This window comes from Lissotriton helveticus, chromosome 4_1 (genome assembly GCF_964261635.1).
Source record: "Lissotriton helveticus chromosome 4_1, aLisHel1.1, whole genome shotgun sequence".
Lineage (NCBI taxonomy): Eukaryota > Metazoa > Chordata > Amphibia > Caudata > Salamandridae > Lissotriton > Lissotriton helveticus.
The window spans coordinates 2,134,976,935-2,135,003,275 of NC_136063.1; the positions used below are offsets into that span (position 1 = coordinate 2,134,976,935).

At 50.3% G+C, this 26,341-nt stretch overlaps 1 protein-coding gene across 1 annotated transcript in view; it reads left to right on the forward strand.

Annotated features, from left to right (window-relative positions):
* The window catches only part of ABCB7 (ATP binding cassette subfamily B member 7), a 665,610-nt gene that overhangs the window by 285,306 nt on the left and 353,963 nt on the right, over positions 1 to 26,341 (forward strand). The window contains exon 5 of the mRNA XM_078688835.1: positions 21,788 to 21,920. Within this exon, the coding sequence (XP_078544961.1) occupies positions 21,788 to 21,920 (133 nt within the window). The remainder of the gene's footprint in view (positions 1 to 21,787; positions 21,921 to 26,341) is intronic.

Below are 26,341 nucleotides of genomic sequence, written 5' to 3' on the forward strand. Positions count from 1 at the left end.
GGTTCGAGGGAGGGCAGGGTGAGTCTGCGTTAGACTGAATAGGAGATCTACATTTGGAGTAGTGGGAGGAGTAGTCCTCTGACCCTGAATAGGTCTGTGCCTGCCTGGGTGAATGCTGGCTCCGCCCCCCTGTGGTGTGTCTAATCACTGAGCCCCCACCTGACAAAGGTGAAGAGGAGCCTTGTCAAAAAAGTGCTCCAAAACCCCCCAGAGCCCTGTGCCAAGGGCGGACAAAGGAAATGTACTATATATATTGGAGCTGTGACCCACGTAAGGTTGTGCTTTGGTGCCCCCTGTGGACTTGCTGCTGCTGGGCACCAGGAGGAACCGCCACAAGGGACTGCCTCCCTGCAGGAGTGCCCTGTGAGCTGGCCTGCCTGAGCCCAGCTTTTGCCCTTAATCTGTGGGCTTAGCGCCTCATGAGTGCTGAATTTCTGCCCCTGGAGAAGAGCGCTGGAGCTTCGCAGCACGGAGCGGTGATCTACTTGGAGGGAATCCTGACGTGGGTATTCCCACGCATTGCTGGCTTTCTGCACGAGCCCACCCCGCATTTATGCTTATTATTGAGCGGGATTCTATCCCGCATTGTGGTTTGCTTTTGCGGGACCCCACCCTGCATTAATGCCTATTTAAAAAGCACGTGCCCACCCCGCATTTGATGTTCATTGGAAGGCAGGAGCCCACCCCGCACTTGTGAGGAGAAAAGAAACAACAGACGAAGCAGCGCGGCCGACCCGGAAGCCAGGCCAGCTACCTGACTGAGGGTGGGCCCGAGAAAAGGAAACTAACGGCCAGCCAATAGCAGCACGGTCGGAGCAGAGCGCTCGCAGCCGCGGTGGGAGCCCTGCGTGTGGTCCGGAACCTCGCGCGCTCCACAGAGAAGTCCCGTGTCCCAGGAGAGGGACCGGGCGAAGTCTGGAGAGGCCGAGAACGGGACCAGCAGAGGCACATTGCCGGTGCCTGTCCCAGGTGAGAGGCCATGGGAGAGGTGGGGGGGAAGTGTGGCTATTTTCCCCGCAGGAGCAGCTGCCCCAGATGGTAGTGGGCAGCTGCCCCGGATGGTAGTGGACAGCTGCCCTGAGTCACTTCCTGCCCCAGAAATGTTTTTGCGAGGCACATTGTCGGTGCCTAAGGCTCCAGAGGCACAACGGTGCCTGGAGCCGTGTCGGTGCTCCCGAGGCACGTGTAGTGCCAGTGCAGGAGTGATCTTCACATTGCAGCTGCGCCACAGTTGCGGGCAGCTGCAATGTTTGGGGCAATTTGATATTTAGGAGTCCCCGAGAGGGGCTGCCCCAGAGCACATTGGTGCCTGGGAAAATTTGGCACAGGTGACCCGCCGGTTGAGGGCAGCTGCAACAACGGGGGCATATTATGTTTAGTGCCAGGAAGGGGTGAGTTGCACCCCACACCCCCAGCGCATTTGCGCACCGGTTATTTTGCTGCATTTGCAGCCCTAGGGCTAATTGAGAAGCCCTATCTTCGTGCCCTGATATTCTGGTCCGAGGGCATTTTGAGCCCCAGTAGAAGGCCAGTTGGCCTCAGGGTCATTTCGGCGGGTGATGCATAATATGATTGTGGCATACTATGTTTTAGACTATTGTAATTTATGCCCAGGGGAATTATGCTTCTGGTGTTTAGGATAATGTTTATGCTAGTGATTTATTGTGTGATGGGGTTTATTCCTAATATGTTTTATGCCTACGGTGATGCAGATATAATGCGTTTATGTAGCCCATGCTAATGCTGAGTGCAGAATTCTGCCAGTAGTTACTGGTTGTGTTTTACATGTGCTTTCTAAAGGTTCTGACAGTGGCCCAATTGGCCCTGTCTCGTGTATATAATCCCCTGTAAATATTGCCTAGTGCCAGTTGGCACAGCATATATGTGTGATGTGTGTGTGACGGAGGTCCTCATCCTGGGCTCCTCACCCTCCGCCTGGGACGACTCCTGGTGGCCCCCCGCCCTGGGCACCGCACCCAAACCGACAGACCATGCACGCAACCTGGGCTTCATCCTGGACTCCTCCCTCTCCATGACCAGGCAAGTAAACAACGTCTCCTCGGCGTGCTTCAACATCCTACGCATGCTACGGAAGATCTTCTGGTGGATCCCCACCGAGACCAGGAAGACCGTCACCCAGGCCCTCGTCACCAGCCGTCTGGACTACGGCAACGCCCTATACGCCGGTACCACCGCCAAGCTCCAGAAGAGACTCCAGCGGATCCAGAACGCCTCAGCCAGACTCATCCTCGACATCCCACGAACCAGCCACATCTCCGGACATCTGAGAGACCTTCACTGGCTCCCCGTCAACAAAAGAATCACCTTCCGCCTCCTCACCCACGCACACAAAGCCCTACACGACCAAGGCCCGAGCTACCTCAACAGCCGAGTCAACTTCTACGCTCCTGTTAGACGGACCGGGAGGGTCGGCCGAGGATACGGGGAGAGGTCTCCGGGGAGAGCCGTCTCCAGTGAATCGTACAGACAAGTAACTTCCCCCCCACAGACGGACACCACACAATGATAAAGTTCAACGATACTTTATAGACAATTCTTCGAGTACGGTAGAATGGTACAAGGAGGTCTGGACTCAGGGGTCCCCTCTATTCTGGTCTCTGGTTGGGAAAAGGGTAGCGGGACAGTCTTGTTACCAAAAAGATGGAAAATAGCTCTCAATCCTCGAGCTCGGTGGCGTAGATGAACGGGCCGCGGCGGAGCCAGCAGGTCCCGAGATGGATGAAGGAAGACGACGGTCCGCGGCAGAGCCAGCAGGTCCCGATGAAGGTGGTAGTTACAAACGGTCCGCGGCCACGCCAGCAGGTCCCGACGATGATGAAGGATAGGGTGGTTCCCAAAGCCGCGGCAGCGCCAGCAGGCAAGACGAGGGTGCACAAGACAGAGCTACGGCAGCGCCAGTAGTCCGTCAAGGATGAGTTCTTCTTTGCGTCTCTCGACTCCAAGATACAACTCCCGTCCTGCTCTGGAGCTGCCCCAGTTATAGGGCTGGTGTGCTTTGATGTCCGGACCCTCGCACTTGGAGATCGGGAGGTCCGGGATGAGGGGGTTCAGACACCCAGCAGGGGGGTGGAGCCAGCGCCCGGGGAGGCGATGGGCGAGCGGCACTTGGCGGGGGAGAGCCATCGACACCTCCTGCTCCCATTGACTGACCAAGTAGCCCGCTCACCTCCTGGGTGGATGTTGGTGCCGGGATGTCTGAGGCCTGGCCAGGCCCAGGGTTGAGGTCGATCGGGGGCCAGGCGGCCTCGTGGTGGAGTGTCCAAGATGGCGCCCAGGATGGGCGCGCAGGCCGGTAGTGGGTCGGCCTACGCGGTCAACAGGTTCGAGTGTAGGGGTCCCTGCGGGGACGGTGGACGTGCAATGGTGGTGTGTGGTACTTGCGTGGCTGGTTCGGGCCTGGTTGGGCCGGGGGAGAGCGGCCCTTCATGTGGCCTGTCCAACATGCGTCCCCCCCAGCTGAAGGCGGGGAGAGTTACCCATTCTCTTGGGGACTCTTCTCGTCGAGGCGGAAGAACCGGGACAGGCCATCTGCATTGGCGTGATCGGGCCCAGGCCGATGTTCAACTGTGAAGTCCATCCCTTGTAGGGAGATGGACCAGCGTAGTAACTTCGGGTTTTCCCCCCGCATCTGCATCAGCCACTGCAGGGGTCGGTGGTCGGTCTGTACCCGAAAGGGTGTGCCAAAAAGGTAGGGCCGGAGCTTCTTGAGGGCCCATACCACCGCGAAGGCCTCCCTCTCTATGGTGCTCCAGCGTTGTTCCCGTGGTAGGAGTCGCCGGCTGATGAAGGCCACCGGCTGGTCATGGCCTTCGGTGTTCACTTGGGACAGGACTGCCCCAATGCCATGGTCGGAGGCATCCGTCTGGACGATGAACTCCCGGCTGTAGTCGGGGGCCTGGAGCACAGGGGTGGAGCACATGGCGGCTTTCAATTGTTCAAATGCAGCTTGACACTCTGGGGTCCAGTTGACTTTCTGGGGCTGATTTTTTGACGTGAGCTCTGTTAGGGGCCTCACGATAGTACCATAGTCTTTCACGAACCTTCGGTAATAGCCCGTGAGGCCCAGGAAGGCTCGTACCTCGGTCTGGGTAGTGGGGGGCTGCCAGGACTGGATGGCGGCAATTTTTAGCTGCAGAGGGGCCACCAGGCCGCTTCCCACCTGGTGCCCGAGGTAGGTTACAGACCCTTGCCCAATTTGACATTTGCTGGCCTTGATCGTGAGGCCAGCTTGCTGAAGGGCGTGCAGTACTGCTCGGAGGTGGTGGAGGTGCTCGGACCACTGGTTGCTGTATACAGCGATGTCGTCTAAGTAGGCGGCGCTGAATCCTTCGAGCCCCGCCAGGACCTGATTGACGAGCCGTTGGAACGTTGCTGGGGCATTCTTCATGCCGAAGGGCATGACTGTGAAATGGTAATGGCCATCGGGCGTGGAAAAGGCAGAACGTTCTTGTGCCCGGGGTGTGAGGCCGATTTGCCAGTAGCCCGCCGTCAGGTCGAAGATACTGAGGTAGCGGGCAGCTCCCATGCGGTCGATTAGTTCATCTGCCCGGGGGATGGGATGTGCGTCTGTCCTGGTGACCGCATTCAAGCCCCGGTAGTCGACGCAGAACCGGAGTTCTGGGGGGGTGCCGGGGGCAGCTGCTTTGGGGACCAGTACTACAGGGCTGGCCCAGGGGCTGTCTGAGGGCTCGATGACCCCGAGCGTGAGCATTTTGGCTACTTCCTCCTGGATGCAGGCCCGTACCCGATCTGGCACGCGGTAGGCCCGGTGGCGGATAGGGGGGCTGTCCCCCGTGTCCACATCGTGCGTACACCAGGAAGTGACACCTGGGGTGAGGGAGAACAGGCTGGCGAATTGTGACAGGAGAACTTGGCACTCCTGGTGTTGCTCTCGGGTGAGGGCCTCTGAGAGTCGGACCCCATCTACGGAACCGTCTTTCTCCCGCGTTCGTAGGAGGTCCGGGAGGGGCTCGGAGTCCTCTTCAGCCCCATTGTCTGTGGCCATCAGGAGGCTGAGTTCTGTCCGTACAAAGTGCGGTTTCAGTCTGTTAGCGTGGAGGACCCGGAGGGGGTTCCGGGAAGATTCCAAGTCGATGAGATAGGTAGCCGGACCCTTGCGCTCGACCACCTTGAAGGGCCCTGTCCACTTGTCTTGTAGGGCGCAGGGTTCGGTGGGGGACATCACCCATACCTGTTGCCCAGGTTCAAATTCGATGGAGGAGGCATTCCGGTCATACCACCTTTTCATGTCCTCCTGACTGGCCTCTAGGTTGGCTTTTGCTAGTTCTCGGAATCGCCGGGTCTGGTTGCGGAGTGTTAGGAGGTAGCGGAAAACATCTGGTGGGTTCTTTAGAGGGGGCATCTCCCAGCCTTCCTTAACTAGGCTGAGCGGCCCGCGCACGGGGTGTCCATATAGCAGTTCAAATGGGCTGAAGCCCAGGGACTTCTGGGGAACCTCTCGATATGCGAAGAGAAGGCACGGCAACAGTACATCCCACTGGCGACGGAGGGGCTCTTCCAACCCCCCGATCATCCCTTTGAGCGTGCGGTTGAACCGCTCAACGAGTCCGTTTCCTTGAGGGTGATAGGGGGTCGTGAACCGGTAGGTAACCCCGCACTGTTGCCAGAGAGATTTCATATATTTCGAAATAAAGTTCGTGCCTCTGTCACTGACGACCTCCTGGGGGAAGCCCACTCGGGAGAAGATCCCCATCAGAGCCCGGCCGACTACCGGGGCTGTCACAGTCCGCAGGGGAACAGCCTCCGGGTAGCGGGTGGCGTGGTCCACTAGCACCAGGATGAATCGATGGCCTTGTTTTGTGCGCGGGTCCAGGGGCCCTACGATATCGATTCCGACCCTCTCGAACGGGGTGGTGACCACGGGAAAAGGTTGCAGGGGGGCTTTCAGTTTGCGGCCGCTCTTCCCACTGGCTTGGCACGTGGGGCAAGATCGGCAATGCTGGTGTACATTGTCCCTCATTTTGGGACAGAAGAAGTGGGTCACCAGGCGGCTATAGGTTTTGTCTTGACCCAAGTGTCCGGCCAGGGGGACATCGTGGGCCAGGTTTAGCAGAAAGTCTCTAAAACGGAGGGGTACCACTAGGACTCGGCTGGCCCCCAGCTCCGCGATTCTTTGCTCACTGTACAGCAGATCATTGTCCCAGTAGACCCAGTGAGTTCCGGAGGTATCCCCTGCGCTTTGGGCTAGCGCTTGCTGGCGGAGTCCCTCGAGGGAGGGACAGGTCTTTTGTTCTTGGCGAAATTGTTCTTGCGTGGGCCCCCCCTCTTGAGGCCACTGGTCGAGGTTAGCGAGGTCTGGAGGTTGAGCTGGTTCGGGGGGGACGTCACGGTCGGTGGTTTCGGCGGGGGCGACCGGAGGCGGTGGCGCCGGCCATTCGAGTTCCTCTGGGCGGGTGTTGGCACGGGCTGTCATGGACCGGGTGGTGACGCACGCCCAGTCCGGGACGCCCAGCATCCCCAGGTGCTCCTTTCGTTCGACTGCTGCCCATGGAGAGCTTTCCAGGTCATTACCCAGGAGGCAGTCTACGGGGGCATCATCTCGGACCGTCACCTTCAACATGCCGGAGACCCCTCCCCATTCGAAGGGGACGCAGGCCATCCGACACAGACTTTCTGAGTTATCGGCTGAACGTACAGGGCAGAGAATGTTTGGTAAGTATTGTTCGGGGGTCACCAGGTGACAGCGGACGGCTGTTACACTGGCCCCAGTGTCACGAAGGGCTTCAGCCCGGCGTCCATTGATGCCCACCCATTGGCTGTACTTCTGGGTATTAGCGGGTAGGGGGACCCGCGGGACCATGTCTCTCCCCCCTAGGCAGGCGAGAGCCATGGCGGCTGGCTCCCATTCTTGGTGTTCCTGTTCATATTCTTCTTGTTCCTCTGAGATCCGTTCCTCCCCCAGAGCAGCAGCGGCTACTTGGCGGGGTCTTGGGCTCTGGTACTGGGGGCAGTTTGGGTCGTTTGCATAGTGTCCGACTCGTTGACATCGATGGCAGGTAACATTGGCTCGATGTCCCGGTCGCGCTGGGGTGCTGCCCCGGTTGGCCGGGGGGGTGGGGCTGGTAGTGGGGGTGACCGGAGCGTTGCTTCTTCCGCGTCCTTGGCCTCCACCTCCTCGGGGACGATGCTGACCATTGTTGTTCCGGTTCTGTTCGGAGGACCCATTTCGACTCACTCTGGTGATCTCCCACCGGTCTGCTTCGGCTGCGAGCTGCCGGGGATCCGTTAACTTGCTGTCGAGGAGGTGCTGGCGAAGTTCAATGAAGCAATTGTTCGACAGATGCTCCCATACCATAAGATTGAACAGTTGTTCGTAGGTTGTGACCTTGCTTCCTTTGATCCAGCCCTCGAAGGCTCGGCTAAAGTAATTGACATAGTCCACCCAAGTTGTACCTGGGATGCGGGTGCAGTCTCGGAACCTCTGACGGTACATCTCGGGTGTGAGGCCATAGCGGGTGAGGAGTGCAGCTTTCATATGGTCATAGGAGGTCATCTGCTGGTCCGGGAGTTGCAGCAGGGCGTCGCGGCCCTCATTGAGGAATCTCCCCCACAGACCGGCCCCCCAATCGCTTCTATCGATCCGGTGTGCAGTCATAGCGATTTCATAGGCCTTAAACCATTGCTGGATGTCGTCCTCTCGGAAGTATTCTCGAACGACATCCTTGGGGATGTGTACCTTCTTCTCTGTTGCCCCTGGAGTGTGGGGTTGCTCGGGCATCCCTGTTTCTTTATTCTGTTTGCGTAGGTCGATTTCAGCTAATTTCCGCTCATGTTCATATGCCAGTTTCTTTTCCTCGAGCTCCCTTTGTCTCTGTTTCTCCTCTCTTTCTTCTCGGAGACGCAGGTGCTCTAAGTTGATTTTCTGTTCGGCCAACTTTAGTTCAACGTCCATTTTGAGCCGGGCCATTTCCAGCTCGTGTAGTCGGGTTCTTTCTCGTTCCTGGATCTCGTCTGGCGAGAGACCCGTTCTTCGTTCTTCAGGGGCCATGGGGGTTTGTGCTGTGATGTCTTGATCGGGGGTTCCGGCAGCCCCGGTTTCTGCCCAAGATTCCAGGGCCTGCTTAAAGTCATCTTTGGTATTTAGTCCGGTGGTAGCGATACCTAATTCGATACAGAACTGTTTAAGTTCACGATGGCTGTACTCGCCCAATTTCTCCATCTGGAATTTCTCCGTTGATCCGCTGTCTTTAGTTGACATCGTGATTCGCCGTGGGGTGAGCTACTCTCTGTACGGTTTATGCGGTGATTCGGATCCCGTCGCTGGCCACCAATGTTAGACGGACCGGGAGGGTCGGCCGAGGATACGGGGAGAGGTCTCCGGGGAGAGCCGTCTCCAGTGAATCGTACAGACAAGTAACTTCCCCCCCACAGACGGACACCACACAATGATAAAGTTCAACGATACTTTATAGACAATTCTTCGAGTACGGTAGAATGGTACAAGGAGGTCTGGACTCAGGGGTCCCCTCTATTCTGGTCTCTGGTTGGGAAAAGGGTAGCGGGACAGTCTTGTTACCAAAAAGATGGAAAATAGCTCTCAATCCTCGAGCTCGGTGGCGTAGATGAACGGGCCGCGGCGGAGCCAGCAGGTCCCGAGATGGATGAAGGAAGACGACGGTCCGCGGCAGAGCCAGCAGGTCCCGATGAAGGTGGTAGTTACAAACGGTCCGCGGCCACGCCAGCAGGTCCCGACGATGATGAAGGATAGGGTGGTTCCCAAAGCCGCGGCAGCGCCAGCAGGCAAGACGAGGGTGCACAAGACAGAGCTACGGCAGCGCCAGTAGTCCGTCAAGGATGAGTTCTTCTTTGCGTCTCTCGACTCCAAGATACAACTCCCGTCCTGCTCTGGAGCTGCCCCAGTTATAGGGCTGGTGTGCTTTGATGTCCGGACCCTCGCACTTGGAGATCGGGAGGTCCGGGATGAGGGGGTTCAGACACCCAGCAGGGGGGTGGAGCCAGCGCCCGGGGAGGCGATGGGCGAGCGGCACTTGGCGGGGGAGAGCCATCGACACCTCCTGCTCCCATTGACTGACCAAGTAGCCCGCTCACCTCCTGGGTGGATGTTGGTGCCGGGATGTCTGAGGCCTGGCCAGGCCCAGGGTTGAGGTCGATCGGGGGCCAGGCGGCCTCGTGGTGGAGTGTCCAAGATGGCGCCCAGGATGGGCGCGCAGGCCGGTAGTGGGTCGGCCTACGCGGTCAACAGGTTCGAGTGTAGGGGTCCCTGCGGGGACGGTGGACGTGCAATGGTGGTGTGTGGTACTTGCGTGGCTGGTTCGGGCCTGGTTGGGCCGGGGGAGAGCGGCCCTTCATGTGGCCTGTCCAACAGCTCCCAAACGCCACCTCCGATCAGCCAACCACGCCCTCGCCACCGTCCCCCGCATCCGAAGAGCGACTACAGGAGGAAGGTCCTTCTCCTACCTGGCCGCCAAGACCTGGAACTCCCTCCCGACCGACCTGCGCCTGACCCAAGACCACCTCTCCTTCAGGAAGAAGCTGAAGACCTGGCTGTTCGAGCAGTAGCGGCACCCCCCCCCCCCCCCAGCGCCTTGAGACCCTACGGGTATGTAGCGCGCTTTATAAGTGTCACTGATTGATTGATTGATTATGATTCTAATGTGTTTTGGATAATACAAAGGCTATTTTTTATATAACCTGGTGTGGCGTTTCTTTTGTGGTGTGCCTAGTGTGTTGCTGCTGTATGTGTGTGTGTTGCCTGACTGCTCGTGCCAAGCTACCAAGGGGGTTAGCCGGGGTTATCTTCATCGTGTAACTCCTTTGCCGTGACTAGAGTGGTGTTTTCTGCCTGGCTTAGGCGCATGCCCTAGCCAACCAGAAATCCCATTTCTAACAGGTACAGTATTTGATTCTGAGGAGAGAGTGCCAGTCCCCTTCGCCCATGTAGCTGACAGATTGTGCAAGCTATATTTTCTGAGGCAATGGCATGGAGTGGAGGTGGAAAGGTGTGGTAGTGGGAAGCTCTGTTTAGTGCCCCAACCTATAGGGAACCATGTGTATCCAGGATGCCGGTAGGTGTATAACCGCTGTATCCACTTGATGAAGAGTTGCGGGATACCCATGCATGATAGTTGTCAAAAAGGGACTGGTTCCCTAATGAATCAAGCGCTTTGGTTGCGTCTAGGAAGACGGCCACTGCTACAAGCATAGGGTTAAGCCAGTGTATAAGGGCAAACAGGGTTCTCCAATTGTGCACTGTGGATCTGCCAGGTTTAAAACCCAACTGATCTGGGAGGACCAGAGCGGATAAAAGATAGACAGTCTGTTGGCTACAATCTAATCCAACATTTTAGCATCTGTTGTTATCAATGATAATGGCCTGTATGAGTCGGGATTATCACTTGGTTTGCCTTTTTTTAGGAAGAGTAATAAGTATGGATTCATTCAACGAAGGGGAAAGATACCCCTGCTTTTGCGCCTCATTATATACCTGTTACAGTAATGGCACTAGTAGCATTGCATACATTTTATAGAAATGGCCACTGAATTCATCCACCCACAAGCTTGTACATGGCTAGGCCTATTACAGACCTTCAAAGGGAAAACAGCGGATGCATGCAGCCCCAATGCTGTTGACCTCTGTACCTGACCGACCACCCAGACAACCCTAGTTGCTGGTCAAAGTAGGTATGCAGCACTGCTTTTCTTTTGTCAATTGATTGTCCATTGATTATGCAGTTGATTACTTATAGTCTTATATCTGTACTTGATATTTATAGCTTTTAGGTATATTACGGCTGCATGTTCTTAGTGGTAAATTGTGTATGTGTTATATCATTCAAATGAATGTGAAACTGAATAAGACAATAAAGAAATGTTTTCAAAGGTCAGGGATTTCAAATAGTCGGCCATGTTGTCTCTGAGTCGGCTCGTGGAGGCCCACAATTTGCAGGTTGTTGCATCATGGTCTGGCTGCCAGGTCTGTGTTATTTGGTCTTATGACGTTGAGTACCTTGCTCATGTCAAGTAGCTTCTCTTTGTAGCCAGATGTCATCTTCTAATTGGGAAACGCGGCTTTCTGCTGTAATAGTCTACTTTTCTTGTTTGTGAAGTGATCTAGTTAACTTGTCCACTCAAGTGGTAAGCGTCTCCATCTTGGTATCTATCAAAGTGAGGCGTTTCTATATTTGAAGAATCAGTGTGCTCACATCAACTCATTCTTTGTCTGATTAGTGACCCTGAGAGATGGATGACCCCTAGTTGGATTGTGTTCTGCTCATGTTCTTTGCAACTTGGCCTACCTGGTGTCGGAGTTCCCCATCTTTGAAATGTCAACATCATTGATCCACCCTAGGATATTTCAACATATTTTACGTTATTGAGCTGTGTCAAATAATGTCAAACTGAATCCAACTTAACTAGTGTGCCATTACACCTTGTCGTGTTCAGGGGGCCCCCATGCCACTTGATTAGGCTAATCACAGGATCACATGGGGTCTCTACCCCTCATGGTGTCACAGGGAAGGAAAAGAGGGTGGTAGGCCCCACGCGGCTGTAAGGGCAGAAATTCTACCTATGTGCACCTCACCTCCTAGCATAGTTCTGGTGAGGGCAGGCAGGCCAGCTGTCGCTGTAGGCCCTTTTGATAAAGGCATCGGTGGTCGCCCAGTTGGTCTATGCAGGTCGGGGTGTTACAGCTTCACACTACCGCACTATCCACACATAGGATCTCCACCAAGGCTGCTGCCCCCTTAAGGTGCCAAATGAGATAGAGGGGACGAATTCTGGCACTAGGAGGAACAAGGAGGCCCCCGCAGCATGTCCAGTCATTCACCAAGCCACTGTATCCACTGGTGGCTCCAACACCGCCCGCAATCCTGCAGTCCCTCGGGTCCTGCTGTGGCCACTGACAAAGCCCCTCGGTGCCCCTTGCACACAGGGCTTGGGCATAGCAATATGGAGTATCTTTGCGACAGATGCGCAGTCGACCTGCGGTCATGATCGATCAATCAGCGCTGCACAGAAGTCGCCGCCATGTTTGAATTGGCTCGCACGTCTTCCTTCCCTGCCCATATATTCCGTCAGCGGGCCATCAGTGGCTGCGGCTGCAAATAACTTTGCAGGGAGTCTTCTGTGACTCTATTCGTGGAGCATGCAGCCCAGATTGTGACAGATAAATTACTCCGGCACAAGGAGCCTTACTAGAGTGTGGACATCTTTGAACCAGGCACACTGGCTAACCCACCTCCCTGACCCCCCACTTGCACTGTCTTTAATGCACTTTGAACATTAAACGCACCTGCTCGAAGACATTGTTCTTACTTCCATTGGACTATCATTTGTTATGGGTCTTTTTTTGTGCAACTGTCCCTGAATATGTGATCATTCCTGTTTTCTACTCCTACTTGATGTCTATTTTGCATCTATGTCCTTCCTCCCATCCTATTGTAAAGCGCTCTGATATCCTTCGGGATCTTGTTCATGCTATATAAAACTTTATAAATAAATAGATTTGCAAATTAAGTGGAACTACGGACTGAATTTTCTGATAGAAGTTGAAAATAGCTTTTGGGTTTTCACTTTGATAGCACTAAGAAAACAAAGTAGACAATCCATATGAATGGGCTCGTACCCCATGGTATGAGTTGTAGTTCGAAGACTTGTGCAGAGGTGGGCGAGCCAACAAATTAATAGGATGAGCCGAGCAAAGGGTCTGGCTTGACTTTTAGAGCCCTTTAATGAGCCGAGCCCCGAAAATGTTTGCCATGTAAATCCTATAACAAACGTCTACTAAAATATGATAAATTCTCTTCAAAAACATAAAAATGAATTTCTAAGACCTGTGTTCAACATTAATACTTGATGGTATAGAACTGCACTGAGAAATACTTAATAAAAGTGAAAGTTTTCAAACATGAGCTTAGAAGCATTCCTGCCTCCACCTCCACTCTGGGGACAGTGCCATTAGTGAACTAAGAGCGGTAACTGCAAACACAACAATGATGGACAGAATGTGGATCAATGTCACACATTCACCCCAGTCCAAAGATCTGGGCCCAAATCCATCGTTTTTCCTCTCCACACCACCCTGGGTTAGACAATGGCGATATGCAAATCAGCGCTGACCCTGTGCCCCATGGGAACAGTCCAGTCCGAACTACAAAAGCCATGTCCTTCCCAGAACGGAAACAAGCATCCGAGGACCGGCCCGGTTTCGAGGTAACACCTCTCTTCAGCCCGGCTAGCTTGATTCCAGTGGTGTGGAGTGCCTGGGACTCACGTCTGAGCATCCCCAGTACACTTAGAGCGGTAACTGCAAACACAACAATGATGGACAGAATGTGGATCAATGTCACACATTCACCCCAGTCCAAAGATCTGGGCCCAAATCCATCGTTTTTCCACTCCACACCACCCTGGGTTAGACAATGGCGATATGCAAATCAGCGCTGACCCTGTGCCCCATGGGAACAGTCCAGTCCGAACTACAAAAGCCATGTCCTTCCCAGAACGGAAACAAGCATCCGAGGACCGGCCCGGTTTCGAGGTAACACCTCTCTTCAGCCCGGCTAGCTTGATTCCAGTGGTGTGGAGTGCCTGGGACTCACGTCTGAGCATCCCCAGTACACTTAGAGCGGTAACTGCAAACACAACAATGATGGACAGAATGTGGATCAATGTCACACATTCACCCCAGTCCAAAGATCTGGGCCCAAATCCATCGTTTTTCCACTCCACACCACCCTGGGTTAGACAATGGCGATATGCAAATCAGCGCTGACCCTGTGCCCCATGGGAACAGTCCAGTCCGAACTACAAAAGCCATGTCCTTCCCAGAACGGAAACAAGCATCCGAGGACCGGCCCGGCTAGCTTGATTCCAGTGGTGTGGAGTGCCTGGGACTCACGTCTGAGCATCCCCAGTACACTTAGAGCGGTAACTGCAAACACAACAATGATGGACAGAATGTGGATCAATGTCACACATTCACCCCAGTCCAAAGATCTGGGCCCAAATCCATCGTTTTTCCACTCCACACCACCCTGGGTTAGACAATGGCGATATGCAAATCAGCGCTGACCCTGTGCCCTGTGATGAGAGGTGTTACCTCGAAACCGGGCCGGTCCTCGGATGCTTGTTTCCGTTCTGGGAAGGACATGGCTTTTGTAGTTCGGACTGGACTGTTCCCATGGGGCACAGGGTCAGCGCTGATTTGCATATCGCCATTGTCTAACCCAGGGTGGTGTGGAGTGGAAAAACGATGGATTTGGGCCCAGATCTTTGGACTGGGGTGAATGTGTGACATTGATCCACATTCTGTCCATCACTGTTGTGTTTGCAATTACCGCTCTAAGTGTACTGGGGATGCTCAGACGTGAGTCCCAGGCACTCCACACCACTGGAATCAAGCTAGCCGGGCTGATGAGAGGTGTTACCTCGAAACCGGGCCGGTCCTCGGATGCTTGTTTCCGTTCTGGGAAGGACATGGCTTTTGTAGTTCGGACTGGACTGTTCCCATGGGGCACAGGGTCAGCGCTGATTTGCATATCGCCATTGTCTAACCCAGGGTGGTGTGGAGTGGAAAAACGATGGATTTGGGCCCAGATCTTTGGACTGGGGTGAATGTGTGACATTGATCCACATTCTGTCCATCACTGTTGTGTTTGCAATTACCGCTCTAAGTGTACTGGGGATGCTCAGACGTGAGTCCCAGGCACTCCACACCACTGGAATCAAGCTAGCCGGGCTGATGAGAGGTGTTACCTCGAAACCGGGCCGGTCCTCGGATGCTTGTTTCCGTTCTGGGAAGGACATGGCTTTTGTAGTTCGGACTGGACTGTTCCCATGGGGCACAGGGTCAGCGCTGATTTGCATATCGCCATTGTCTAACCCAGGGTGGTGTGGAGTGGAAAAACGATGGATTTGGGCCCAGATCTTTGGACTGGGCTGAATGTGTGACATTGATCCACATTCTGTCCATCACTGTTGTGTTTGCAATTACCGCTCTAAGTGTACTGGGGATGCTCAGACGTGAGTCCCAGGCACTCCACACCACTGGAATCAAGCTAGCCGGGCTGATGAGAGGTGTTACCTCGAAACCGGGCCGGTCCTCGGATGCTTGTTTCCGTTCTGGGAAGGACATGGCTTTTGGAGTTCGGACTGGACTGTTCCCATGGGGCACAGGGTCAGCGCTGATTTGCATATCGCCATTGTCTAACCCAGGGTGGTGTGGAGTGGAAAAACGATGGATTTGGGCCCAGATCTTTGGACTGGGGTGAATGTGTGACATTGATCCACATTCTGTCCATCACTGTTGTTTGCAATTAGTGAACTAAGAGGTAAGACATTTGTCATGTGAAAACAGTAGGTGGCCCAGATTCTTATAGATACAGCCACATTATAGTCTAATAAATCAAACACAGAAGCTTTTAGTATAGCTGGTAATCTAAACTCACGTATTTGAAGGCGCTTTCATATACACTGGTGAAGTAAAAGGAGTAGAAGTAAAATTAAATATTTGCCTAATATTACTCAATTTCGTTAAGTGGAGAAGTCTTAATTAATACCGATTTTCTGGTTTCACTTTGTACGAATTAGCCACTAATTGGGTAAATACCTTTCTCCTTTTTTGCCTCAAATCTTAATGCTTTTTTTTGTTACCTCTTTGATTGAGGGTGGCAGGCAGAAGCCAAATGAAAAGTCGGCTCGATATTCTAATGGGAGCTCGAGTTCAGCCAGAGCCAGGCTGAATGTTAAAGCAACGATACTTAAGGGAATAATTTGCCTTTAAGCACAAAACATACAACTGATAAAGGACAATTAATCAAAGATAAATTGCAAAGGGTGAAACAAAGTACCCACAACAATTATCTGAAAGACGTTTGTTAATGAAATACACTCCTAAAACACAAAAGAAAATTACAATAATCAATTGGTGCCCACAGGGTTACACAAGAACTATACAAATGAAAAATACAGACACTAGTGTAAACAAAAGACAATGGCAGAGGAAAAATTAACATAGAAATAAGTTTGTCAAGTGACAGAAACAAACACAATGTATACTTCTTCTTAATTAGCCCAAAGGAAGGCATAGATGGCGTTCCCCCCTTGTTATATATTGGATCATCATCAGGACAAAAAGAACACTGGGAGCAACCATCAATTTCAGTTTGTAGACTCTCGAGTGAAATTCGAGACAGCCTCCCGGAAAATCCAATATTCAGGCTGCCAATAAGGACAAATGTCAGGATTAGCTTGGCACACGGGGGTCCTAATGGCATTTGAGTCTGAACCACCTCCGGGCTACAGTCCCCTCTCAATTTGACACTTGTGTTATTGCCAGCTCCCCTCACACGATTTCCCAAGAATGGTGATCTACAGTAAGTGAGGGACCAACAGGGCTGAGGATGGGGATAGCCATCCGCCTGGGACTTGGAAGAGAGAGAGCACAGCTTTAATTCTACCACAACCTCTGGGGACATTCAGGTGTGCAAAGCGGATGCTATACCTGAGCTGGACACTGCTGCCCATGCAGTGGTGGCACTGGGGAACTGCTTGCTGCAAGGGCAGTGCACAATCTGTCAGGTCCCATCCTGGTCAACCGTCAAGAGGCTTTGTTTTCTTCTACTGATGCATTGAAATTCAAGGGGCACTCCTGCAAGAAAGAGTAAGGTCATGTAATATTAAAGTTAACGTGGCATCCCAAATGGTCAATCAATTTGCTGTTACTTTAGCACCTCATAAACCGCATCCTTCCGTTGCAAGCACCAGCACACATATACCCTCTGTAAACGACCTAGAAGTGACCTGCCACCTGTCTTCAGCTCTCTGAAGCTGGACGGTTTATCTATTAGCTGGCTACATTGAATGCATGCATTTGGACAAATACATCTCCTTGATTATAATCTTTGTTTATAAAGTGGTCCAGCTTCCAGGTGAGTGACATGCAAGGCTTAATCTGAGCATTTGTCCTAACCTGGGAGACTGAACCCATCATCTGCTCATCATGCTTATTACCCATGAAATTGAGGAAGAGGACAGTTGAGGCCGATATGCAATACCAAACCACCCAGCCCTCGAAAATATCTTCCTTGCAACATACAAGGTAGTTGCACAAGAATAATCATCTTTGTTTTAAGTTTTAAATATGCGGATTGGGCTGTCTCTGGCTGGTGGCGGCCCCTCACTTTGCGCCTGCCTCCTTCGACGCATGATCAGCCAGATTACCCTCATCACTGGGCAGCTGCAGGCAGCTCCATCTGGTACATGGACCATAGTTCAGGCTAGAGATGAGATGGTGCATCCAATCACAGTGAGATGAGGTAAGCTCTGCTTGAGTTCTTATCAGAATCTCAAGAACTCGCCCTGGAGCTTATAAAAACGGGGGAATCTGGTGAAGTCTGAGGCTGAGAGGGGTGAAAGAAAACCAGCCATGCCATGGCTCACACAGCCCTATCAGCTGCGCTCAGTCTTAGCGTTCGCACAATAACCCTGGGATCCAGCAGTAATGTAAAGAAGTTCCTGGAATCCCTGTGATTCCTGGAAGGGCTGTTTTTCCTCATTTTATTTCATCTGTTTCAAGCAACTATGGGAAACATTTATTTCTGTTCTCTTACAGAAGCGAGGTTTTCCACAAGCTGTTTGCTTACGCTCAAGAAGCTAGTTGGTCTTCCTTAGCAGCCACACAGTTCTTTCTATGCTTGTCTGTGGTTATTGTAGTTATTCCTATTCCTGCTTAGGAATGAATGAAGACTTCTATGTAGGGTGATCTATAGTTTTGTACAACCTTCTCACTTTGGAAGACTTCACCCATTAAATTGCCTGTACACTTATCTTGATTGACACTTAAATCCTTTGAAGGCACTCAGTATCTTTTTTATTTCTTTTGAGGAACTTCAGTCACTCGATTATTCATTTTTTTATTGCTGACCAGCAGTCTCGCCACACTGCCTCCACCTTTTCTAGGAGTGCATCTCAAGCTGGTGATCTCACTGGGAAAAGTTAAAACTGATAAACAAGTTTGGTGCACGGCGTAGTAGCACGAGTCTGGCACGTGCAAGACTTTAAGCAAGTACTGCCCCGGGTCCTTCAAAGGATGAGAACCTCACTAGCCATGCATGTCTTGTTGTTTTCATCATTCATCTCCTAGCTGCCAAATTTTTCAATCACACACCAGCAGATAAATTCTGAAGATTGTAAAGGTACCTTACAGAGTGATGATCACACCAGCTCAATGCTGCGCCAGACAAACATATACACACTTCAGAAAATCAGAAGCAAACGCAGAGTACTTCTACTTCATGTATAAACAGTTAGGTTCCTAGGTGACTGGGATCCAGTGGATCCCTTGGAGGAGAATCACTTGCCTGAACAGAGGTCGGGCCTGATCATCGAGCAAATATCAAAAAGGGGGAAATGAAAAACTACTCATATGGGTTCACTCGACTTCTCATTGGTATCCAGTTCCTAATCAACAAATGAGAGCACTTGTGATTCTTCAAATGTATGCCTCCCTAATGCTATTTTATTCTTGGTAGTGGGGGGTGGGGAGAGCCTATTTTTTTAGAAGGACCCTCACCCACCGTAAATATTGGTGGCTTGTTTCATCCTCGGGTCCTCATCTGTGGTACCTAATGAACCAGGATGGGCTTCAATGCCTATTATCAGGGGAGCTCTTTGATTGTGTTTTATGAGGAATCTACTTCAAAATTGCCTGCAGGGGACTAATCATCGAGGACAGCAGGTATTATTGGTGTGCGCCTGTCCTGGGCCACTGGATGTCTTGCAGTGCGAATGGTTACAAGTTTAAGACATAAAAATTGAGATCTGCGAATATGCCTCAGATTAGACTTCTGAGACGGGTGTGGCTCCTCGGCCCCTTGCTATCGACTTAAGGGTGCCTTCACTGTTCACTTGATTGAACTGATTCGGTGACTGAAATTTTGTCTGGTGACCACGAGAAGATGAAGAGGCAGTAATAGATACTCGTCAGAAGGTGCAGTTGGGGCTGACTTGCAAAGGGTTTCGTGATTCTATTTTCTGGGCACAAGCGGCCTGGGACACCCAGAGAGCAGCTTCACATGCCTATAGAGAATGAAAAGACTCCTGGAGGAAATATAGAGAAATACTTTCTCCAGTCTGAAAAATGGCAGTGCGTGGTACCAGGGATTTCATACAGGAGGAGTTACAACTCTGCCTAGCAGACCATCATGTGGGCCTTGAGATAAAATTAGATGAAAGCTTGTAGACCCTGCAAGTTGGCTTGGGCAGAGACATGGTCATGGTCACCATCAAATCAAGTATAAGTCAAAGACTGCATTCTGTGGAGCGACAACGAAAGGCGCACCTCAATTGACCATCTGGAATCTCAGACTCCTCTTCTGAGGAATAAATGTGAAGATTTAGAGAATAGATCCTGCAGGGGCAAGATTGCAAATTTAACCACAGAGAGGAAGTTGCAGGAGAAGATCTTCAGGGACTTGATAAAAGGGGACAAGGATTTGCGTTTTGACATGGTGAGAGCACATAGAGTGGCGAGATGCCCTAGGGACCCTGCTGCAAAGTCAAGAGATATGTGGGAAATTATTTCGACTAAAGGCTCAAAGGAGAAAATTATCTCCCAGGCCTGGTAGATGGAATTCTACCAGTAGGGTGTTGTTGATTCAGGATTCTTCAGTAGCCGCCCTGCAGTACAGGAGAGACCTACAGTTCTTGTATCTTTTTTTTCAGTTGCTTCTGGTGCCGATCCCAGAGATGGTGCTGAAAGCTCTTCGGGGCAAATGGATCTCCTTCATGTGACCAGGAGGGAGTGCACCGATGAACAAATGATTGCTTATGGTTCCTATAGAGAATGGGGTTTAAAATGCCCTGGGGTAGCCCATCTAAAGGTGGTGGTCAAGTTGACAGTGTAGGAGTACTAAAGGAAATTGTGCTAATGGATCTTGCAGTGGAGAGTTGCCCCCTGTGAGATTTGGCATGATTAGTAAACATCAATGGCCCAAGAAGGCCTATACTACAACACTGGTTAAGATGGCCTAGGTAGCATTGGTTTGGGTGACCAGTGTGGGTAGATTACCATTGTTCCACTCCCCAAATACACTGCTGCATTTTAATACTCACTTTTCAATGGCCCTGTCGGGCGAGGACTTTAAATGCTGAAGACAATCCGTATAGGGCTCTCTCAAACCTTTTCAAGCAAGGGTGAGTTGGAACAGTTGAGAAATGGAAGGGAGAGTTTGGAGTAAAGAGTTGGTTGGATTACAATGCTTGCAGCTTCGACATTGGGTGCTACATTTGGAGAATAAGGACCTGATGCTGCTAGAAAGGGAAAGGTCACTTTAGCAGAGGTTCCAAGGGTCTATGAGGCATCTACAGAAGACTGCGCAAGGATGCATGAGGAGGAACGTGGTTTTCAATCCAACTGGAACAAAGTTTTGGGAAGGGACAGCATTTACTGATGGGCTATACCCTAGAAATACAGAAGCATTTTATATAGAGTGAGAGTGTATGGTATGGTATCATTGGTAAATGTCCCAGATAGTTTGCATCATATATGTCACAACACTGATTACATGCTAGAGGTGTGAGCCCAGGAAGGCATCCCACCTATAGTGGGACAATTAAGGAGTTTTGGAAGGAGGCCTTCAGTCCCATCAGGGGGGTGCTGTGTGGTGCCCCATCCCTTAAGATCTTGGTAGGGTGCTCTCAGGTACCGACATTGGAGGATGTATGTGCAACGTATAGGGCTCTTTTATGGCAAGTGATAGTAGTAGCCAGGATGCTGATAGCCTTAAACTGGATTAAGAATGATCCTCCGGGCATTGCACTCTGGCTTCAAAAACTGGTATTTAGCAAACGAAAAACTAACCGCCGACCTCATGCATACTGGGAAAAGTTTAAAAAAATGTGTAGCCCTTCAGTTGACTGTATGTGACGCATAGAGAATCTTTGCCTTTCACCGTCTAGGTTTAGTGTTCGATGACTGCATACCTAGGTCTTGAGGTGTCTAAGGGCCCTGGTGGTGGATGTTGAGCTGTAATTGGTAGGGACAGCTCCAAGCCCATCACAAGGACCATATCTGTGGGATTCTGTAGCCTGCGTCAGTGGGAAGGTGGGTGGTTGCGGCATGCATTTGGAAGGGATGTTTTAATGCGAGCATTGCAGATCTCCTGTGTCATCAGGTTTGATAAAACCTTAATAAAAAAGAGTTACTCCGAAAAAGTGAAACTACATCAAAATAAAAAAAAACGGATAAAGCCTAATGTCTAAACCCCTATTTAGAGTGTGCACATGTATTTTAGGAAATGCCCTCACAAATTTACCGTTGCATCAGAATTTCCATGATGCTCCATATAAATTGACTTTTTTTTTTTTTTTTTTTACCAAAGGCACGTGTTCATGATGAGACGTGTCAATCTGTGTGTGCGCATTACTCTGAATTGTTTACCCTGCGCTCTATTTGCGTCCTTCAGAATAGCAAGTTTCGTGTAGTGGGGTGTTATTGCCGACGAGGGCTTGCATGACTGTGCGACAACCTTCTGCAGATGGAGTCCGCCCATTCACCACTGCTCTCAGCTGTTACACCGCTTATTGAAAACCTTTTAGAATGAATGAATGAGTGCTTTTAGAGGGCCACTCATAACAGGAAATAAAGCATTAAACAAGGAGCTGGTGAGATGTGGCCATGTACCCCTCACTATAATGGAGGCGAGACAAACCGTATTGATTTGTGATTTATAAATAAACAATTTAATGTACCATTGGCTAATTGCTGCTTTCATTCTTGCAGGGCACAAACATAGTGGTTCCCTTCATGTTTAAATATGCCGTCGACAGCCTCAACCAGATGTCTGGAAGCATGCTGAACCTGAGTGATGCGCCTAATACGGTGGCAACCATGGCAACCGCGGTTCTGATTGGCTGTAAGTGCGACTCTCTAATCTGTCGGCAGGTGTTGACTTTCTTCATAAAAGGTTTCCGAATATTATGGGACTGCTGACCTTTTCACGACTAACGCTTTAGCATTTTGAAGGTTTATTTATTCCTCTTTATTGCGCGCACGTTTTATTACCTCGCGGTTTGATCATTGTTGTGGGGTAATCTGGATCAAAATAATTTCCTGTGATAATTTTTTTTATGTCCATGCGTAATCATCTGTCATACCTTTTGTCATTTCATCAAGGAATCACCTGCGGTAACAGCGTGAAAGCATTTCCAAGTAAATCGCACAATATCGCAGATCAGGAAGGCTTGGCACACAAAGGCCAGCCGCCGGTCAATAGAGATGCTTGACTGGCGGAAGCACCCTATTATCTGCCAACCACAGTAATCCCCGCCACACTCCGTTTCCACAAAAATAGCGAGGATTTAGAAATTGAAGGCCTTGCAGTTTCAGAGCTAGAGCAAGATTTGAAACGCATTGCTGGCTGCATTTGTCTGAGAACAATTCATGTGAATGTGTGAGAGATAGATTTATTTTTTTCTTCTAAAACGGATTTATTAATTTTTCATTGTACTTAGTCATGCAGAAACAGTCTGACATCTTGAAATATTCAAAATGAAAACAAGTGTAGAACTTGCATATTTAGGTCCAGATACATTTATAGTAAAAATAGAAACCCACCAAACTGCTTAAAGATACTTTGAGGAGTGTCGATAATCACAGACTACATTGACTAATTTTGGAGAGCTTCTTGGACTTGTTAAGGGTAGGTTCAACACCAAGAAGTGTTTCAGTCAAATACTGATCGCGTACACCTCTTCCAGACATTGTTACTGTGTAGAGTCCCTCCTGCCTTTTTTTATGCCCAAAACTGTGCAGTAATCCAGTTTTTTAATAGCGAAGACATCTGATCATATGCCACGTGTGTGTAGAGCCTATTGACATATCTCCTGTTAGGTGTCAATAACCAGCCTCCAGCTGTCCAGGGGCGGTGAGTCCTTCCATGCTTGACTACTTTGTATCTGGCCGTGTCCAGGCCTACTGAGGGCAACATTCTCCTAGTCGAGGTGGCCCGAGTCAGGAATGCTGTCCATGGGAGACCATCCCGGAGGGACCAGGGTCCAATTAGAACCAGTGACTCATTTTAGAGTCTCCCAGATCCTGCAGAAAAGGATGCATGACTGCCCTCTGCACCACATGCGTTAGTTTGGCTCAAGCCGGTATGCTGGCTGAGTAAGTCCATCTCTGAAGGCGTTAGAACTGATTAAACAAGGATCGTGTGTGTGCTCATAAGATTTCTTGATCTCTTTGAGTTGCTCTTATCTGTTTACATCCTAGCTCAAGATTCTCTTTGATGGATTCAGAGGTGTGTACCCTTTGCCTGTCACCTTGAGTCCAACTAATCCTTCTAGTAAGACTTCGTGTGACCAGCTTTGGGAAGCGAAGGAGGATTCCTCCTTTCTTGAGTCTGTCAAGGTTGCAGATATTTATAAAAGCTCTGACTAGTTCTGCAAAATTCCTTACATTAAAATAGCTCTGTGCCGCGGGCTATACAGACTGTTTAAAACGTCTCTACTCCGGTTGCAAGGAAGAGGGCCATTAACGACCAGCATAGCCTAAGAGAGGGCTGTCATGTTATTAGGACATTGCATCCACTGAGGTTAAAATGTTCTAGATTAAAATGATAGAAACAGTAAAGCAAACATTATAATGCTGGAGAAGATCTTTACAAGCATTATTGGCCCTCTGGCCGAGCTACTCCCATTCCGATATTCTAAATAACATTATAGTCCGGTGCCATTGACTGTACCGGTAGTTTAAGACCATGGACCCAAGATATAGCCCTAGATGGAGGCAAGGGCCTATAACCAGGTAGAGAGCCTTTAACAATCGGTATGGTCTGCAGTGGAGCTCTCAATATTTTAATGTTCTATTTCTTCACGTGCTTTTAAGGGCTATTCCAATGTAGAGGTTGTAATGCATGTCCATCTCCACAAGCAATAGCAGGAACCCTTTTCACTTAGATGTCTTGACAATGACACTTTATTCATTAAAATGTCAGTGCCATTTACTGTTCCTGTTAGTATTGGAGCGGTACATTTCAGATGAGCTGAACTGAAAACGTATCTGCGGGAATAAAAGCGAATCATTTGACTTTTACTGGCTTCATTTGCAGTCTGCTGAACTTCATCACTCTGTCAGTTTCCTCCCACTCACCTCCATCCACATTTACTGTCTGGCCCATCTATTTCTTCATGTTACACCATTATTTCAACTCCCTGCACTTCTTTCCCTGTTCCCTTGCCCATTCCACTCGGTCAGTTGCCCTGTCTACTGTAGCCACTTGCCCAGTACTCTTGGTCATGGCAATTTACCCCCAACCACTCTTCCATTGTTGACCAAGTGATTCATCCATCCTTGACCATGTGACCTATCGATCCGCCTTCACTCTCATCTTACCAATAAAATAATCAGGGGGCTGTATTTGATGCAAGACTTCATTGATACATTGTGCCACTTTCAGCTTCTTGATTGTTCCACTAGTGCCCTTGTAAGATCTGTTCCACCCAATGCATTTAAGAGATACTGGTTGTTGTAGTGTGAGAGTGACCTAAGCCTTCGATATGGACATCCGTGGGACCCTCATGTCATTGGACCTATCTGCAGCGTTAGATACCGAGGACCACCAGACACTGGTAACACAGCTAGGTCGTCTCGGTATCCTGGACATGGGGCTAGCCTGTTTCAGGACGTCTTAAGCCCAAAAGGTTAGTACTATTCTCATTTACTTCTAGCCGTCGGCCAAGGAATTTTAGAGAACCATAGGGGTTCATCCTGTCCCTCCACATTAGATAATCTGTCGTGCTCTGCCCTGCTCCTCGAGAGAGCCTGCATTTTACACTTTCCTGTCTAAATACATTCACTGATGTAAACATAACATTCCCAGATGCGATGGTCCATAAGGAAGTCTAGAAATTTGTAACTCTGGCTCGCCTGCACCGCCACTCACTCCCTCTCTGTCCCAGCCTCGCTAGACTTTTGAGTGCAATTGGGCAAGATTGTATTTTTAGGGGTATGCATCTTTACTTTTTAAGAAGCAGGTATGCATCTTTACTTTTTAAGAAGCAGGTATGCATCTTTACTTTTTAAGAAGCAGGTATGCATCTTTACTTTTTAAGAAGCAGGTATGCATCTTTACTTTTTAAGAAGCAAGGGGGAACTGTAGACTTTACTTCTTTTGCATTTGTTGTAAGCATTTATGGTCGACATAAGTTGGAGAAAATAAACATCACAACTGTAAAGTACATGAACCCTCATTGTCGTTTAACAAGTAGCCATTAATAATATCTGGTCGTTCTCCAGGCCTGAAAGAGGGTATGAAAGTGAGAACGTCTACTGAGACATTATTTGACCACAGCTTAACTTTCAAGGTAAACTCCCTTGAATCAAAAGGATATAATTTTTTCCTTCTGGTCAGATAAACCTACACCATGCATACCAGCAAGTAGCTTGTAGGCACTCACCCGTGTCTTGTTGGCGCAACAGGATTGGCTGTAAACGGTTTTCGCTATCGGACATGGAGATGTGATGTGCCCTCATCAGACTCCCTCACGAGTTTGTGTGTTTTCACCTAGCTGTGCCCACGGGCCAGTAGGCAGGAACTACTGGATTCTATTTTTCAAGGTGAATGACATCTGGAGGACGTAGCTGGTGGATTGTTCCCCAATTCTGGCATTACATGAGATCTCTGCTATGCAATAAGTAAGGGAAGTGCTTTCCTTGTGATGCCTGGACGGTGAAGCATCCATTCAGTATAATGGACAGAGCGTTATGCAAGGTGAGTGATGCTTGCAGTGGTGTAGAACTAATGGAACTTGCTGGTTCCGCCACTGTCCCTACTTAACTTCCCCATTGGCACCCACCATTAACCTTACTGCCCTTATTTCTGCCATGTTGTGTCCAGTTCACCACTCCCATTTTCCTGTACTGCAGACCTGTATCCTATGGGGCTTTGCGTCAAACACCATATTCTGTCTGGTACTCGTAAAAGCCCGGCCAAATTGGCATGTCTCCTGTCCAGCTCTCCAATAAGTCTCCACCAACTTAGCCTGTGTCCCATCTGCACTGCAAAAAATAGCATCCCAGGGATCTTTCAGATCTAGACTGGATCTCGAAGGACACTGCAAAAGACCCTCAATTGTGGCTGCGGGACCGCAATTGGATTAATATCAGACTCTATATTTACCACACCCGGAGTTGACAGTGATGACTGATGTATTGCTTCTGGGTCGGGTAGGCCATCTGGAGGAGGTGGATATCAGAAGCATCTAGTCTCCATTGGAGGCCTGGCTTCATATCAACCTTCTGGAGCTGAGAGCCATCTGCTTGGCATTGAAAGCC